The sequence below is a fragment of the Taeniopygia guttata genome, chromosome 24, assembly GCF_048771995.1.
Source record: "Taeniopygia guttata chromosome 24, bTaeGut7.mat, whole genome shotgun sequence".
Lineage (NCBI taxonomy): Eukaryota > Metazoa > Chordata > Aves > Passeriformes > Estrildidae > Taeniopygia > Taeniopygia guttata.
The window spans coordinates 6,503,550-6,520,321 of record NC_133049.1 but is presented as its reverse complement, the minus strand read 5'-3'; the positions used below and the strand labels follow the sequence as shown (position 1 = coordinate 6,520,321).

The following is a 16,772-nucleotide window of genomic DNA, read 5'->3' as shown; positions in this document are numbered from 1 at the left end:
GGTCCTCCCAATCTCCATGACCCCATAACCCAGTCCTGATCCCCCCCCAAGCTCCATGACCCCATAACCCAGTCCTGAACCCCCCCCCAATCTCCATGACCCCATAACCCAGTCCAGTCCCCCCAATCTCCATGACCCCATAACCCAGTCCGGTCCCCCCAATCTCCATGACCCCATAACCCAGTCCCGGTCCCCCCAAACCCCACTGTCCCCATAACCCGATCCCCCTCCCCGCCCCACTCTCGGCTGTCCCCGCGCAGTCTCGAACCCGCGGCTCCCGGCTCGCGCTGCGCGCCGCGGTCCCGTGTCCCTCGCGGCCGCCGTAGGGCGCGCAGGCATGGCGGCGCGGGCGGGCTCGCTGGTGGCGGCCGTGCTGGCGCACTCGGGCCGCCTGGACAAGGAGCACCTCGGAGCCCGCGTCGGGCGCCTCTCCCGCCGCGTCGAGGAGCTCAAGGCAAGGGACGGGACGGGGAACAGAGGGGGCGCGGGGAGAGACGCGGGGCCGGCGCTGCGGCGGAGCCGGTCGGGACTGGGAGTCCAGCCCTGGGTCCGGCCGGGTGTCCAGCCCTGGTTTGGACACAGTGTCCAGCCCTGGGTCAGCTCGGGTGTCCAGCCCTGGTTGGGACACAGTGTCCAGCCCTGGGTCCGGCCGGGTGTCCAGCCCTGGTTTGGACACAGTGTCCAGCCCTGGGTCAGCTCGGGTGTTCAGCCCGGGTTTGGACACAGTGTCCAGCCCTGGGGCAGCTGGATCGGTGTGCCCAGCCTTGGTTCAGCTCCGGGTGTCCAGCCCTGCTCCATCCTGGGTGCCCAGCCCTGGTCAGTGATACCCAGCCCTGGTCAGTGATGCCCAGCCCTGGGTCAGGCCGGGTGTCCAGCCCTGGTTTGGACACAGTGTCCAGCCCTGGGTCAGGCCGGGTGTCCAGCCCTGGGTCAGGCCGGGTGTCCAGCCCTGGGGCACCTGGATCGGTGTGCCCAGCCTTGGTTCAGCCCCGGGTGTCCAGCCGTGCTCCATCCTGGGTGCCCAGCCCTGGTCAGTGATGCCCAGCCCTGCTCCATCCCGCGGTGCCCAGCCCTGGTTTGTCCTGGGGTGCCCAGCCCTGCTCCATCCCGTGGTGCCCAGCCCTGCCAGGCTCTCTCAGCCCGTCCTGTCCCTGCTGGCTGTCCTCAGGGGGAGGTGTGCACCATGATCAACAAGAAGTACAGCGAGTTCCTGCCCAGCATGCAGAGCGCAGAGGACCTGGTGGCACAGGTGGAGGGGCTGGCCAACAGCATCGACCTGCTCAAGGCGGGCATCGAGAACGAGGTGACTCCCAGGGGGGACATTCTGCTCATTTCATCCCAGTCTGGAGCCCCCCAGCCCATCGTGGGGTGTTTGGTCACAGCCACAAACCTGCCAGAGCTCAGGGAGTGTCTGCACAGCACATTTGTGGTGGGATTTTGGGGTTTGTGGCAGGACTCGGTGATCCTGGGGGTCCCTTCCAGCTCAGGAGGTTCTGTGATTTTGGGATCCCTGGGTGATATCAGCCCTAAAGAATGCCTTGAGGTGACACCAGGGTGTACATTAAGGGCTGGCATTAAGGGTTTGTCACTCTTGTGTGGGTGGAAAAGTGTGTCACAGTGTCCTTCAGAGAGAAGGACAGGGGCAGGGGGTGGGACACAGCAATAAAAAGGGTGGAGTTTTTTCCTCCTCACCAAATGATTCTATGAACAGAAATAAATAAGTGAAATTGAAGAGGAGGATGTGTGTGCTAGGCAATGCTGTCAGTGAACTGAAAGCTGCTGCTGTTTTAGGTGCAGCGAGATCTGAACGTCGCCGTTGCTGAGTTCACAGAGCTGAAGCAGCAGCTGGAGAGGGACACCCTGGTCCTGAGCGTCCTGAAGAAGCTGCAGGAGGTGAGGAGGGGGAGCAGGATAATCCTGTCCTCAGTGTGAGGCATTGTTCTGGATTGTTTTGGATGAGTGTCTGTAGTTTAGAAATGTGTGTGTCTGTAGCTTACAGATTTGGGAGAGTGTCAGAGCAGCTTGCAGATTTGGGAGAGTGTCTGTAGCTTCCCAGTTTGGATGAGTGTCTGCAGTTTAAAGATTTGAGTGTATGCAGCTTAAAGATTTGGGTGAGTGTCTGTAGCTAAGAGATTTCAGTGTCTGCAGCTTACAGGTTTGGGTGAGTGTCTGTAACTTCCCAGTTTGGATGAGTGTCTGCAGCCTTAGAAATTTGGGTTAGTGTGGTTTAGAGATTTGGGTGAGTGTCTGTAGCTTAGAGATGTGAGTGTCTGCAGTGTCAGAGCAGAGCTGCAGTGACACCCACGCGTGTTTGGCCTTTGCAGTTTGATACAGCTATCAAGGAGAGCAGCTCTGCCCTGCAGGAAAAGCAGTATGTGACAGCAGCTCAGCAGCTGGAGCAGGTAGCAGTGCCCCTTGGCAGGGTGCTGAAGGCACTGGGTGAGTTCCAGAGGATGCTTTGCCCTGACCTGAGCTGTGTCTGCTCTCCCTCAGGCACGGAGCAGCCTCCGGAGCCTGGAGTCCCGCAGGGGCTTTGAGCTGAAGATCCTGAAGGCCCTGGGCACAGAGCTCACAGTGCAGACGCAGAACATGATCTACCACCTCGGGGAGGAGTGGCAGAAGCTCATTGTGTGGAAGCTTCCCCCTTCCAAAGGTGCTCACAGGGGTTTTTTTTCACTTTCTGCCCCACTGAAGTGCTGTTTTCACCTGCAATGTGGGACGTGCAGTGAAACTGTTGGGCTGAGCGGGGGAGGGCATAGATCTTTGCCTCTGCTGTGCCCTGTGAGAGCCCTGGGTGTGCTTTGGTGCAGGAAGCAGCAGCCTGGAGGCCCTGGTGCTCTCGGAGCTGCACTTGCACACGCTGCCACCCCAGGACGAGGACGCTGCTGTCCCACCCGTGGCTGCCGTGCTGCAGGCCTTGGCTGTCCTGGGGGAGCTGCACTCCAAGCTCAAGGATTTTGGTAAGACAGACCCCAGAAACAGCCCCAGTAGCTCAGGGGGATACTTCAGGCTTGTTTTAACATGGGTAGTGAGAGCCACTTCACTCCAGCAGGACACTGGAAAACTTCTTCCTCTCCTGGCTTGTGTTTCCCACTGAGGTGAATGCTGTAGCTCTTACTGATAGGAAAATATTTATTCCCATTATCTACCTGGAATTATTGCTTTTTTCCTGACAATTCAGTGTATTTTTCATCTATGACTATGTGGTTTCATAGCCTGATGCTTGAAGAGTTTTACATTAGTAACTCCCTAATAGAGCTGGTCAAGGGATTATTCCTCCCACTTCTTGCAGTCTCCAAATCCAGAGCAGTCAGGGCTGGCCCTCACTGGAGCAATGTGCTGTTGGAAAACCTCTGTTTTTCCCTTCCCTCAGGCCAGTTGTTGCTGCAGTACATCCTGAAGCCACTGATCTTGCACCCATCTCTGGAGCCAGTGCCAGAGGAGCAGCCAGATGTGTTCATCCTGAGGTTCAGGTCCCAGGAGCTCGCTCTGGACGAGGCCTCTCCTATGGAGGTGTTTGACAAGATCAGGCTGGTGTTTGAAGTTCTGCACAAATACCTGCTAAGTATGTAGCTCCTCTCTTCTGGAGTTACTTATGATCAGTACCTTGTTCATTTAATGAGGGTTTTCTAGAATAGCTGATTGTTAATCAGCATTATGTGCAAGGAGAATGGAGGGAAGGCTTTGAACTGATGGAGGGTCTGGCCCAGGAAGCAGCTGTATTCAAATCTGTTTTTCCTCTCTGGGATGCAGATGTGCCTCTGGAGCAGCCTGGGGAGGGCAGAAAGGAAGGCAGAGTCACCCTGGCAGAGCTGCTGGGGGAGCTCATCTGGGAGGAGCTCTCAGACTGCCTCATCCACAACTGCCTGGTGAACTCCATCCCAACCAACAGCAGCAAACTGGAGCAGTACAAAGAGGTGGGTCCCAAAAAGCCCCTCTTGTTTGAACACAGAGCCCAGGCTCTCCAGTGGGATGGCATCCAGTGGTTAATGCCCTCCAAAACCTCTTTGATTTTGGCCTTTATACCAAATTTAACTTTGTTCCCTGATTTTTGGAGGCTCTGCTAACATAGAACACATCTGCTCTCCTCAGGTGATTGAGTCCACAGAGGAGTTTGAGAAGGCCCTGAAGAAGATGCAGTTTTTGAAGGAAGACACCACTGCCTTGCTGAAATATGCCTGCAATGTCGACTCCCACTTTGCCAACAAGAAGTGCCAGGATGTGATCATGGCAGCCAGGAGCCTGATGACCTCAGAAATCCACAACACTGTGAAGGTGACTGGGGATGCCTCACACAGTTTTTCCATCTGGAAAAAAATCTCTATATAGTTTTTAGTAGAGCTGCAGTGTTGTGTTTATCTCGAGCCTTTCAGAGCTCCAAATTCCCTCTCTCTTGCTTTCCCTCAGATCTCGCCTGATTCCAGCGTCGCCCTCCCAGCGCTCCCTGACCCTGGCTCAGGAGACCACGTGGAAGTGCCCAGAGCCCTCAGGCTGCTGCCCAGTGGCACAGGGAGCGTGGGGAGTGAGAGCAGGCTGAGCCCCTTCACCCTGTGCCTGCCCTCCTGCCGCATCAGCTGCTCCGTGCAGGAGCTGGTGCAGCTGGCTTACCACACCCTGCTGGAGGCCACAGCCAGCACCGACCTCTGGTAGGAGTTCTTGGGCATTCCTGAGGTAGCATTGTTTACCAAAGCAATGCTTATTTATTTAGGAACATGTCTGTCAGTGTCTGGTAATAGATTTAAAGAACTTTAAAGAACAGAAAATACTAAAAATTAGACTCAGGCATTGCTCTTGTTTTGGCTGGAGGGTTGGGCAGGAGACTGACACTGCTGCAGGCTGTTCCTTTAGGTTTTTAGAAAAATCAGTTGTTTAGAAAAATCAAACCCATCTCTTTTTCCCAAAACCAAGTGCTGGTCTCAGTGTGAGCAGAGTTCTTGCTGTCTTTGTGCAAAAAGAACTCCAACCCTGCAGCTGGCAGGGCTCTTGGGGAAAAGCAAACAGGATCCACATAAACTTAACTTTAACCACAGCCCTGAAGCAGGAGCATTGCCCAGGTAACAGCTGCCCTCAAGGGGCAGGGAGAGGGCTGAGTGTTCCTGCACACCTGGAGGGGCAGGGACAGTGTCCCCTTTGTTCTGGGCTTTCAGGGACCTCCCTCCCACACTGAGCCACAAGGTCACCACAGCCTTTGAGAGCTTTCCAGAGTGTTGACAGTGCTGTCATTGATCCTGACAATCCCCTCTTTGTGCCAGTGCTTCACTGCTCAGAAAACTTGTTGTGGGGCAGGCTGAGGGTCAGCTGTGAACAGGACATTAATGCCAGGCTGACAGGAGCCCTCTTCTCCTTGTAGCTGTGTGCAGCTCTTCGACTGCGTCAGGAACATCTTCCAGCTCTTCTGTGAGGTCGTGCCCACATACCACAGGTGAGTGTGTCCCTGTTTCCTGTTCTGAGGGGGAATGCTGCTGTTGGGACAGTCCCACTTGTCCACTACAGCTCCACCAGCAAAAATCAACTCCTCAATCTCTAATTTAACCATACCTGTGCAAAGCAGGTGCTTGAGAGTTTCTGTGTTGTCAGTCTTATGATCAAGGGTGTGCGTGAAGTTCTCACACAGCTGTGTGTGTTTCCAGCCACATAACGGCCTCAGATCTGATGCACAGATTTGTCATTACGTTTCTCCTGTGAAAAATAGAGCAGCAGTGAAGATGGGAAGTTCACAATCCTGTCAGAGACCTTGGGTCCCTTTCCTCACTGTGACGTTGCTCTAACAAAATACGTTCCTGTTTGAAGGTCCATGGCGGGAAGCAGTGTGGGATAACACAGGGTTCAAACGCCTCAGTGCCATTTCAGACTCTTCCTGCCAGTTCCTGTGGGGATGTGAGAGGTTAAACGTTTTTACTCTGATGTCAGTCAGGCCTTGCCAGCACCATCTGCTGACAGGCCGTGCGTTTCTCTGGGATAGACACCACCATTTTTTTTTAACAGAACCTGCTCTAAATAAACCCATTCCTCCTTTTCCCTTCTTGCTGGGCCAGGGAGAACCTGCAGAAGCTGCCCCAGCTGGCTGCCATCCACCACAACAACTGCATGTACATCGGCCACCACCTGCTCACCCTGGGCCACCAGTTCCGCTACCGCAGCACCAGCGTGCTGAGCAGCGGGGCTGCCACCTTCGTGGACCTGGTGCCTGCCTTCAGGAGGCTGGGTAAGGTCCCTCCTTGCCCTCTGGGATTGTGCCTGTGGGTCACCTGGCAGCTTGTGGCAATCCAGGGCTTCCCTCTGGCTGCCCTGGGACCCTGGCAGGGGTCAGGAACCCCCCTGGACAGAGCCCCGAGAGACACTGGCTGTGATCTCTGTCCATGGAAAAGAGTTTTCAATCTTACAGGATCAATTACCAGCTCTGAGTGTTTGATATCAGTAATAATTAAGTGTGGCACGGGTGCAAAAGTAAAATTTTAGGATTCTAGATTAGGGGTCCAAAGGGGACAAGATGGAGAAAATTGGGTGTGCCTTGTCCTTTTTCTCCTTCTTTGAGTCATCCACAATTCATTCTGCCACCCTGCTTTTTTCCAGCAGTGTTGTAGCAATGCAAGCTGCACAAGAGCTCACTGGTTAAACTGGCTCTGGGAGACTGTTTGGAGACTGGAAATCTGATTAAAAATAAAATATTATAGCAAGTTCATTATTCAGCACTTACAGTCATAAGTAGGCAGAGCAAATAGAGTAATGGTTTAATTGCTTCTCTCTGCTTGTTTTGCTCCTGAAGGGATGGAGTGTTTTCTGGCCCAGATGCGAGTGCAGAAGGGAGAAATCCTGGAGAGGCTCTCAAGTGCCAGGAATTTTTCCAACATGGATGACGAGGAGAATTACTGTGCAGCAAATAAAGCCATAAAGCAGGTGAGGAAGGCAGACACAGAACAGCCCAGTGCCTGCAGGTATCCTGGGGAGGGTGCAGTGTGGAATCTCAGCCCTGACAGCTGTGCAACTGCTAAAAACCCAATTTTCTGACGTGATGGTTTGGGGTTTTTTGTCCTGGGCTGTGTCTTTAGCAGGACTGTTCCATTGTTTCTCCCCATTTGCACTCACCTGATCCCCTGGTGCCATTCCCAGGGCTCTGTGTGGGGTCACACTCTGTTGCCTTGCAGGTGCTGCACCAGCTGAGGAGGCTGGGCATGGTGTGGCAGGACGTGCTCCCTGTGAACGTGTACTGCAAGGCCATGGGGGCCTTGCTGAACACAGCCCTGGCAGAGATTGTCACCAGGATTGCTGCCCTGGAGGTAACAGCCATGGGGGGTGCTGGGGACAGCGTTTGTCACCTCCAGAAACTCTCCCCAAAATCACATTTCAGGGGAGCAGTTAGTTCACACAGAAGTCATAATTACGTGTCCATGGGAAATGTTCACAATCCCAATTTGTCATTTCACTCGGCACTCCAAACATAAGCCTCACTTCTGCTCTGTTCATGTTTTCCCCATTCCAGGATATCTCTGCAGAGGATGCAGACAGGCTGTACTCACTCTGCAGGATCATGGTGGAGGAGGGACCCCAAGTTTTCACCCCTCTGCTTGACAAAGACAAAAATAAGAAGTATCAAGAGGAGGTTCCAGTCTATGTGCAGAAGTGGATGACATTCAAGGAGCTGATGATCATCCTGCAGGCCAACCTGCAAGAAATCGTGGATCAGTAGGTGTTTTCCTTGCCAGCTGCTTCTCCAGACCTGTGCCAGGGAGCTGCAGGTCAGAGGAAGAGCAGGAACTTTCCTTTTCCTTTTGCAGAGGAAAGGCTCAGGATCAGCTGCTGGCACAGGTCCTTGGAGGCTTGTCTGAGGTGCCATTTCTGGGCAGGTTGGTGACATAAAGCTCTCCCTGTCTCCCATCCAGGTGGGCAGATGGCAAGGGGCCCCTGGCAGAGGAATTTTCGGCAGCTGAGGTGAAGAGCCTGATCCGAGCCCTGTTCCAGAACACAGAGAGGAGAGCAGCAGCCCTGGCCAAGATCAAGTGACTCCAGTTTACATCTTGTGACACAGCAAGAGCAAACTGACACTTCCAAATACTTTATTTCACCTTTCTTATTTGTACTGCTCTGGAAAACTTTGGGATTGGGTAAGTGCTCCTGGAGCTGCCTGCCTGGGGAAGGAGCATTTCCTGCTCGGTGTTCTGTAACCTCATCTCAGGCTGGGCCCTTTCAGTGCTCAGCTGGGACTCTTCTATGCACTTCTACATCAGGGGGCCTGCAGCCCCTCTGGGACCTCTTCTGTCCCCCAAACCACACATGGAACCCACAGACTGGGAGAGGTTTTGCTGTCCCTCCAGAAGTGCCAAACCTTCCCACCTCAGCTTCCCCTGAGGAGCAGACCTCGAGGAGAGGCACTTCAGAGGGGGATGTGGGGAAAGGAGAGCCTGTGCTGAGTGAACCATTGAGCAGGTCACAGGATTTCTCACAAGCAGGAAAATTCTCTTATTTCTCATGGAAAATACCTTCAAAGTGATTTAGAGATTTTCAGTGTCCCTTTCCCAACTGCAGAAGCCAGTTCAGCTCCTTCCTTTATGTTTGTGTTGGATGTGAACTGCATAACTTTGTCTTTTTGGTGTTTTATTTTCTGTCCTTCAAGAATGATGAGAGAAATACCAACATAAAAAGGGAATTAAAGGTGCACTCAACAGCATTAAGTCACAGAAGTCAGTTTGACATTTGGTATATTGTACGTTTCTTTAATTGAAAAACTCACTGAGAGTGTTCAGACCTCAGCCCAGAGACCAAGGTGCTGCAAACGTGGAGCAAAGTCCTTCCTGCCCTGTAGGGCTTAGAAGAGTTTCAGTCACAGTTTAATGTTTTAATCTGTTGTCTTCTGTTGTCTCCTTGTCATTGGCACTTGTCCCGCTCCTGTTTCCCTTTCCTGGCATTTGTGCAGGGCCTGAGGCTTTCCTGTCACCCCAGTCCTTGCAGAACCCTTGTGTTTTTATGTTTTCCCCCTCCTGGTGTTCCCAGAGCATCTCATGGGATCCCCTGCCCCTTCAAACACAGTCATCCAAAAATGTCTATTTTGAAAAACACTTCTCCCCTGTTGATTGTTCACAGAGTTGTAATTTGCTATTTTCTTTAATAAACTATTTATACTGAGCACGTCTGGGGGTCTGTTTGGGTTACAGGGAGACAGGAGGAGCCAGTGCTGGGCTGTTCTTCACTTGTGGGAAGGGCAGAGTGCTGCTCTGGGGAGTCTCTCCTGGTTTCTAGTGGACCTGAGCAAATCAATAAAAAAGGAAACAAAAAAAGCAACCGGTACCATAAAAAAGGTTGTCCTAAAGCCTTGTGCATCCAGGGAAGGAGTCCAGCAGGATCCTGGGGTTTGTCTGAGGAACCAGCAAGGCTGGGCACAGAGCTGGGCTTACCTGGGTGACCTGGGGGATCCAGGGCAGCAGCTGAGCCCCACTAGTGAGACCCTGGGGTGGTTGGGCTCAGCACAGCCCTGGCCCCAGCTCACAATTCCCACGTGGATCCATCACACACAGGTCACAGCCTGCTGTGGGTCCCTGAGGCCCCCAGTGCCACCCCTGCCAGACCCAGCTGGTGGCTCAGCTCTCCAATGGAGCACCAATGAATTTTTAATGCCATTTAACCACAGGAACTCCCATGAATGTTTCATGACCTGCCCTGCAGGTTCAGGTTCTCCCTCTGAGCAGCACCAGGTGTGTTGTGGCACAAACCCGCCCTGTGCTGGGCAGCTGCTGTGGAAACGGGGGGACTTTGGGGTTGGTTTGGATTGTTTTTCTCCAAGCCCCCTGTCTCAGTAAGGGTTCAGGCCAGAAAAGCTGCAAATATCCCCCAAATCACACCCTGGTCAGCGCCTGAGCCTTTCCCGTGCCTCTGGAGCATCCTGGGAGGACTGTAGATGGTGCTGGAGCACCAGTGAGGAAGGAGGAAACAGCCCAGGCACAGAATCCAGCCCGAGCATCCTGTGCTGCTCTTCTGGGCACAGAATCCAGCCCGAGCATCGTGTGCTGCTCTTCTGGGCACAGAATCCAGCCCGAGCATCCTTTGCTGCTCTTCTGGGCACACAGGGACTCGCCAGGCTGCTCCTCCCAGCCCGGGGCTGCTGCTGGACTGGGTCAGGTCGTCTCCCCTCCCAGAATCTGCAGAAACTCAGGCTTTTCAGAGCCAGACAGAGATGAAGAAGTGAAGCAGAGTGTGAGCACAGCCAGCAGGACACAAACACCTTCCCCACAGCACAGCCCGGCCAGGGGGGCTGGTCCTGGCAGGGGAGCCGAGGGACCAGGGCAGGTTGTAAAGGATTCCCAGGGCAAAGCCAAGTTCCTCCTGGGGGTTTTACAGAGCAGGGCCAGGACCAGGGCAATGGCTCCAAAGTGACAGAGCAGGGTTAGGTGGGATTTGGGAAAACATTCCTCACTCCGAGGGCGAGGTTTTCTTCTGGAAAACAACACGTGAGCTCCTCTCCTGTGCTGGATCTCCTGCTCTGGATCCAGTTCTTCTCCTGCTGCTCTCCAGCATCCTCTGGATCCAGTTCTTCTCCTCCTGCAAACCGCAGCCTCCTCCTCCAGGACAGAAACTGAGGTTTCCCCAGGCAGCTGCAGCATTTTCCCTGTGTTCAGCTCCTGGTTTCCCCCTCCTGTATCCGCCTTTCTTCCCCTCCATGGCACAGCACAAAGCCTTGGCCGGTGCTGCTCACCAAAAACATCTGCCCGCGAGCTCCCTCCCACCGCCTCATTATGGATCCTAATTAAATAATGACACATTTGCATTCTCTGCAATTACAGCCACTGCTTATGTACATAAATACGCTGCCTGCAATTACAAAGTTATGAAAAGCTATTAGAAAATATAGATTTGGTTAAAGAGGAAATCACTTCAGAGAGCTCCTGCCCAGGCCCGAGCAGCTCTCCCTGGTGCCCTTCACAGCCTGACACCTCCTTTAGCACCAGGAACCCCCTTCCCACCTGGAATTCTCTGCATTTCTCCAGGCTGCAAAGTGAAACACCTTTAATGCATCTTGGCAGAGAAAGAACTCCCCTTATGCCAGCGTTTCCCAGCAGCAGTGCTGCAAGGCACGGCATTCAGGCAGCAAAGGTCCAAAACTGCCTTTCCTTCACTTTCTTATTTATTTCCTTCACCTTTCTTATTTATTTCCTCCCATAAATTCACAGTGGGGAGTTCCTCAGTACTTCAAAGCAACAGCCTCGATATCTGCCTGAAGGATCACCTAAAGCTCAAAAAACAAAAAACAAAAAAGACACAAACCAATCCCCATTTCTCTTTCTGTTTCATTTCTGCAGCACTTGGGGAATCACAGCCCTTCCCGGGGCACGCAGCTTCCTGCAGCTCGGCAATGCTCAGGTTTGCAAAGCAGCCCGTGCTGACTGGAAAAGGGGAAAAAAAAAATAAAAGAGATTTCATTTAGGAAGTGCCTGAATGGGAGAACAACGATCGTGAGCCCTGGGACTGTGTCACCCCTTGAGGCACAGCAGAGATTTTGTGCTGTGCTAAGAAGGTGCTTGGTTTGACAGAGTTGTGACTCAAAAACAGCCACATATTTTAGGAAGTCCTGGCAACCCAAATATATTTCTTTTCTTTTCTTTTCTTTTCTTTTCTTTTCTTTTCTTTTCTTTTCTTTTCTTTTCTTTTCTTTTCTTTTCTTTTCTTTTCTTTTCTTTTCTTTTCTTTTCTTTTCCTTCCCTTCCCTTCCCTTCCCTTCCCTTCCCTTCCCTTCCCTTCCCTTCCCTTCCCTTCCCTTCCCTTCCCTTCCCTTCCCTTCCCTTCCCTTCCCTTCCCTTCCCTTCCCTTCCCTTCCTTCCCTTCCTTCCCTTCCCTTCCCTTCCCTTCCCTTCCCTTCCCTTCCCTTCCCTTCCCTTCCCTTCCCTTCCCTTCCTTCCCTTCCCTTCCCTTCCCTTCCTTCCCTTCCCTTCCCTTCCCTTCCCTTCCCTTCCCTTCCCTTCCCTTCCCTTCCCTTCCCTTCCCTTCCCTTCCCTTCCCTTCCCTTCCCTTCCCTTCCCTTCCCTTCCCTTCCCTTCCCTTCCCTTCCCTTCCCTTCCCTTCCCTTCCCTTCCTTCCTTCCCTTCCCTTCCCTTCCCTTCCCTTCCCTTCCCTTCCCTTCCCTTCCCTTCCCTTCCCTTCCCTTCCCTTCCCTTCCCTTCCCTTCCCTTCCCTTCCCTTCCCTTCCCTTCCCTTCCCTTCCCTTCCCTTCCCTTCCCTTCCTCCCTTCCCTTCCCTTCCCTTCCCTTCCCTTCCCTTCCCTTCCCTTCCCTTTCCTTTCCTTTCCTTTCCTTTCCTTTCCTTTCCTTTCCTTTCCTTTCCTTTCCTTTCCTTTCCTTTCCTTTCCTTTCCTTTCCTTTCCTTTCCTTTCCTTTCCTTTCCTTTCCTTTCCTTTCCTTTCCTTTCCTTTCCTTCCCCTCTTTTTTATTTTTCATTTTCTTTTCCTTTTTTTCTCTTTTTCTTTCTCTTTTTTTTCCCCCCTCTTTTTCTTTCCCTTTTCCTTTTTTCTTTTCCTTTTGTTGTACGGCTCTCAGTGTAGCCATGAATCCAGCATGATTTTAAAACCCTTTTACTATCACTGTGAACCCGCGTTAAACACCTCTCAGTGCTGTCTGTCCAGCACAGAACGGCGAATTTTGGCTGCTGTGAACCCCCTGAGCACAACATCCCCACCCCATCAGCATCAGCGCTCCTCACTCACTCGCTCACTCCATTTTTGAGAAGCATTTTGTCAATAAATCACCCCAAACGCAGCGCTGGGACAGAGCCGGAGCCCAAAGCTCGGATTTCTCAGCCCAGCACACAAAGAGATGCTCCACACGTGGAAGAAAACATCATTTTCCCCAAGGCCGGGGGAATATTTCGCTTTTCTCATCTGCGAGGTGATGAGTCAGCCCGGTGCTCGCAGCAAGGAGGGGAAAAACACCGAACACCGTCCTTCATCTGCTCCTTCCTGCGGGGATTGGGGCAGGAGGAGGAATTTTGGGCATCCCTGGACCCCCCAACACGGCTGAGGAGGATTTGGCACCGGCTGTGGAGCTCAGGGAGGCTTTTGAATTTTGCCCTGTTATAAAATCCCTGTTTCCCTGTCCCCCTCTCTCAGCCTCTCCGGGCACATGGCAGCAGCTGCTGGTCCAGGATGCTGCTCTCGCCACCCTCTGGAAAAATAAAATTAAATTAAAAAACACATTTTCGCAGCTCACACGGATTTCTGCACTAAAGGGAGCCCTCATCCCCCATCCCCAGTGACACCAGGGCTGCCCTCCCACCGCAGCTCTCCGGTTTTCCCCTTAAAAGTCAATTTTGATCCCTCCTGGGCAAGGTGGAGTGCAGCTTCACCCCTTTCAGCCTGCAAAGAAAGCAAAATTCTGACTGTTTTTAACCCACTGTGGCCCGTGCCCTTTGACATCCCTCGGGAACCCCTCTGGAGGGGATTTGTGTCCCAAAAAAAGCCCAGCTCCCATCCCAGAGAGCCAAAGCAGCCTCCAAAGCTGCCTGCCAGGCTTTCCTCACAGCAGGTTTATTGCTTTCTCATTTCAGAGGTGATGATCTAATGAGTCATTAAAGACAAACAAGAAATAGGAGAAAGCGTTTGACTTAGCACTTCTTCTTCCCAAAAAATCCTGTAACTGCAGAATTTTAAGCAGAGCGAGCCAGAGCAATTTTAATAATATTAAGCTTAAATTGACAGCAAAAAGGGTGAATACAAAAGAGTAACAAAAACCCAAATATATATAAACCATAAGGCTTTGTGAAAAGAATATGATTAAGCTTCCAAAGTTATACATTGAAAATCGAGGCAGTGCCAGGAGCAAGGGCTTGTTCTTCCCTGCCATGGAAGCACAGAACAAAAGCTGCAAGAATTCATCCCAAGGGCCTTGCTGCCTTCTGGTTTCCGTGTCCAGCTCTGCTGGCACAGCTCGGGTGTGCCAATTGTCACCTTTTTCTGCCAGGGAAACCAGGAATTGCTGCCCAGAGTGAAAGCAGAGCCCAGCCCTGTGTGCCTTGGCTGCTCTCCCCCCAGCCCCAGGCAGGACCCACAGGTTTACAGGGAAAATAAATGTGAAGTTTTATTGTAAATGCAGGAGAAGCCAATGGGAAGCAATGACGATGTCTGACTCAATTCAGAAGGCTGAATGATTTCTTTATTATAACTATGCTAAAATACATTAATATACTATATAAAAGGAGGATACTAAAACTCCATACTACTTTCTCTCACTCTGACTCTCCCACAACTGGTGACCCTCTCTGAGAGCCCAGCCCCAGGTGGGTTGGATTGGCCACCAGGCTCAAACAATCCTCACCAGAATCCAACCAAGCATCACCCCAGGTAAACAATTCTCCAAGCACATTCCACATAGGAAAAACAAGGAGCAGAAATAGAAATTGTTTTCTCTTTCATTTCTCTCTGTGCACCTCTATGAAGAATCCTGAGAGGGAGAGAAATGTGCTGCCACAGAGTTTTGCTGTGCAGAGGGATGTGGATGTCCCCAGTGCGTTCCCTGTGTTCCTTGTGGCTGCTGGATCTCCAGGGCATCACCGCACCAAAAAGAGCTTTTTGGCCTCTGATTCGGGACAAATCCAGCATTTCCCGTGGGCAAGCCCAGCCTGCAGGAGCCTCCCCAGCCCCTGAGCCCATGAAAGGGCTCTATTGATCCCAGCAGGTCATTCCTGGTTAATGATGGATCCCTGCTAATTGCAGCTCCTGCAGTGGCTCTGTCACTTCTCTGCAGCCTTTGATAAATTGTCACCTCGTGTTCGACAGCTTAAGGTTTGCAGTTGTTTGGTTTGTTTGTTTGTTTTTAAAGGGTGGTGGAAGGATTAAAAGAGCAGAGTGAGTCTGGGGTGTACCTGTTCCCTCCTCAAAAGTGTCCCTGTCCCTTTTACCACACGTGGGGTGACACTTTGTGGTGACACTGCCCTGACAGACTGCAGGACTCAGGGTGGCAAGAAAGCAACTGAGATTTGGCAAATGAACGGTAAATAATTAAGGATATGACTCCTACAGTGCTGATTTTTCACTGTCACATAAACAACAGCAATAACAACAATAATAACAGGCCAATATTGCCAGATACCAGGGGGATTAAACATCAAATTAATACTTAGCAAGGTTGGGATTAAACAGAAATAACAGCCTTATGATTAGAGCCTGAAACTGCCGCTGATAATGACTGATTATGCTCCTGCAGAGGAAGAATTACAAGTACTTAAGGACAAATAACCCTCCCGAAGTTGCTGGCAGCCTAAAGCTGAGAAGCACAGCCATAAATCGTCTGTGTAATGGGGCTGGAGCTCTGTGGACAGAGCAGGGAGGTGAGGGAGGATGTGAGTGGTTTCCAAGAGATAAAACACTCGCTTGTCTCCATGTCACTGCTACTAAAGTGCCGGGGAGGAGTTAAACCGAGCAAAAAAGGATAAAAAAAAATCTTCTCAAGTCCTCTCTGCGTGGGATTTGGAGCCCTTGTGGCAGAGCCCTTGTTTATGTGAAATGATTTTATCTGGAGCTTGGCAGTGGCTGTCTGTGGTTTCCAGCCCATTAGGTTGGTGTTTCTGGAGCTCCTCAGCTCCTCTGGGCTCCTCTCCACGGGCTGGGTTCCCTCGGGTTTGTTCTTTGGGTTTGTTCTGTCCCAGCCTGGACGTGGCAGCAAGGCAGAGACAGCAAATCTGTCCTGTTGGGCAAAGCTGGAAATGGGGAGAGAGACAATCCTGGGGAGAAGCACCACGAGGGGAGAGACACAGAGCAACTCCTGACAGGGCCTTGCAGAGGGAAAACCCCGATCAGAGCTGGGAATGGGGCAGGGACAAAAATCAGAGCTGGGAATGGGGCAGGGACACGAAATCAGAGCTGGGAATGGGGCAGGGACACAAAATCAGAGCTTGGAATGGGGCAGGGACACAAAATCAGAGCTGGGAATGGGGCAGGGACACACAGAGCTGGGAACGGGGCAGGGACACAAAATCAGAGCTGGGAATGGGGCAGGGACACACAGAGCTGGGAATGGGTCTGCAGCAGCCAGAGCTGGACAGAACTGTGGTGCCAAGGCAGTAACTGTGGTGCCAAGGCAGTAACCGTGGTGCCGAGGTATAAATATTTTTAATTTACTTAAAGAGAAAAGAGAGATTTCTACTAAGCTAAGCTTGGGAAGAAGTCTAAAAAAAAAAAAAAAAGTAATTCATTATCTCTCTTTCTGTTTATATTGTTTATAAATATGTTTTACTACCGTGTACTATTCGTAGCACGCCAATAGTGTAAAAAGTTTTCACTTTAAGTCTAATCATATTTCACTTTAGCAATCCTAGTTATAAAAGAAAACCACTACTTGTTAAGAAAGGTTCATTCTTTACCTTCTAATGTTAAAACCTCATTATTCCTGTCCCTACCTCAACAGCAGCACCAAGGCAGTAACTGTGGTGCCAAGGCCCAAAGAGAAGCCCCGTGCCAGGATGGTGAGGAGGAAAAGCTCTTTTTCCATTTGCTGGTCGCTGCCAGCTCTGGGATTTTGCAGCTTTCCTGCAGGCACATCTCATTTCCCTTGTGCCTTGCTCTCTCTCTGGCTGATTTACTGCCCCCACGACCGTCTGGCCACCGAGCTGGGCTTGTCTGGCTCCAGCTGGCTGCTGCCCCTTGGAGAGCTTCCCTCAGTCCTGTCCCTGTCCCCATCCCTGTCCCCTGAGCCTTCCCACCCCTCTCAGAGCTGGGGAAGGATGGCCCAGGGACTGGGATGGATGGGCTGTGCTCCAAAATCCTCCTGGACCTGGCACGAACCCAGCCCAGGGCTCTG

General features: G+C 52.0%; 1 protein-coding gene across 1 annotated transcript; it reads left to right on the top strand.

Moving 5' to 3' along the window:
• The first annotated feature begins 301 nt into the window (after positions 1-301).
• ZW10 (zw10 kinetochore protein) lies at positions 302-9,120 on the top strand. The gene is made up of 16 exons (XM_012570740.5): positions 302-454; positions 1,169-1,303; positions 1,792-1,893; positions 2,325-2,402; positions 2,494-2,653; positions 2,811-2,960; positions 3,374-3,565; positions 3,754-3,917; positions 4,093-4,275; positions 4,408-4,646; positions 5,351-5,422; positions 6,036-6,205; positions 6,767-6,897; positions 7,146-7,277; positions 7,481-7,683; positions 7,881-9,120. Exons 1-16 carry the CDS (start codon positions 338-340, stop codon positions 7,999-8,001), a joined length of 2,349 nt encoding a protein of 782 aa, XP_012426194.5. The 5' UTR covers positions 302-337; the 3' UTR covers positions 8,002-9,120.
• Positions 9,121-16,772: the final 7,652 nt, after the last annotated feature.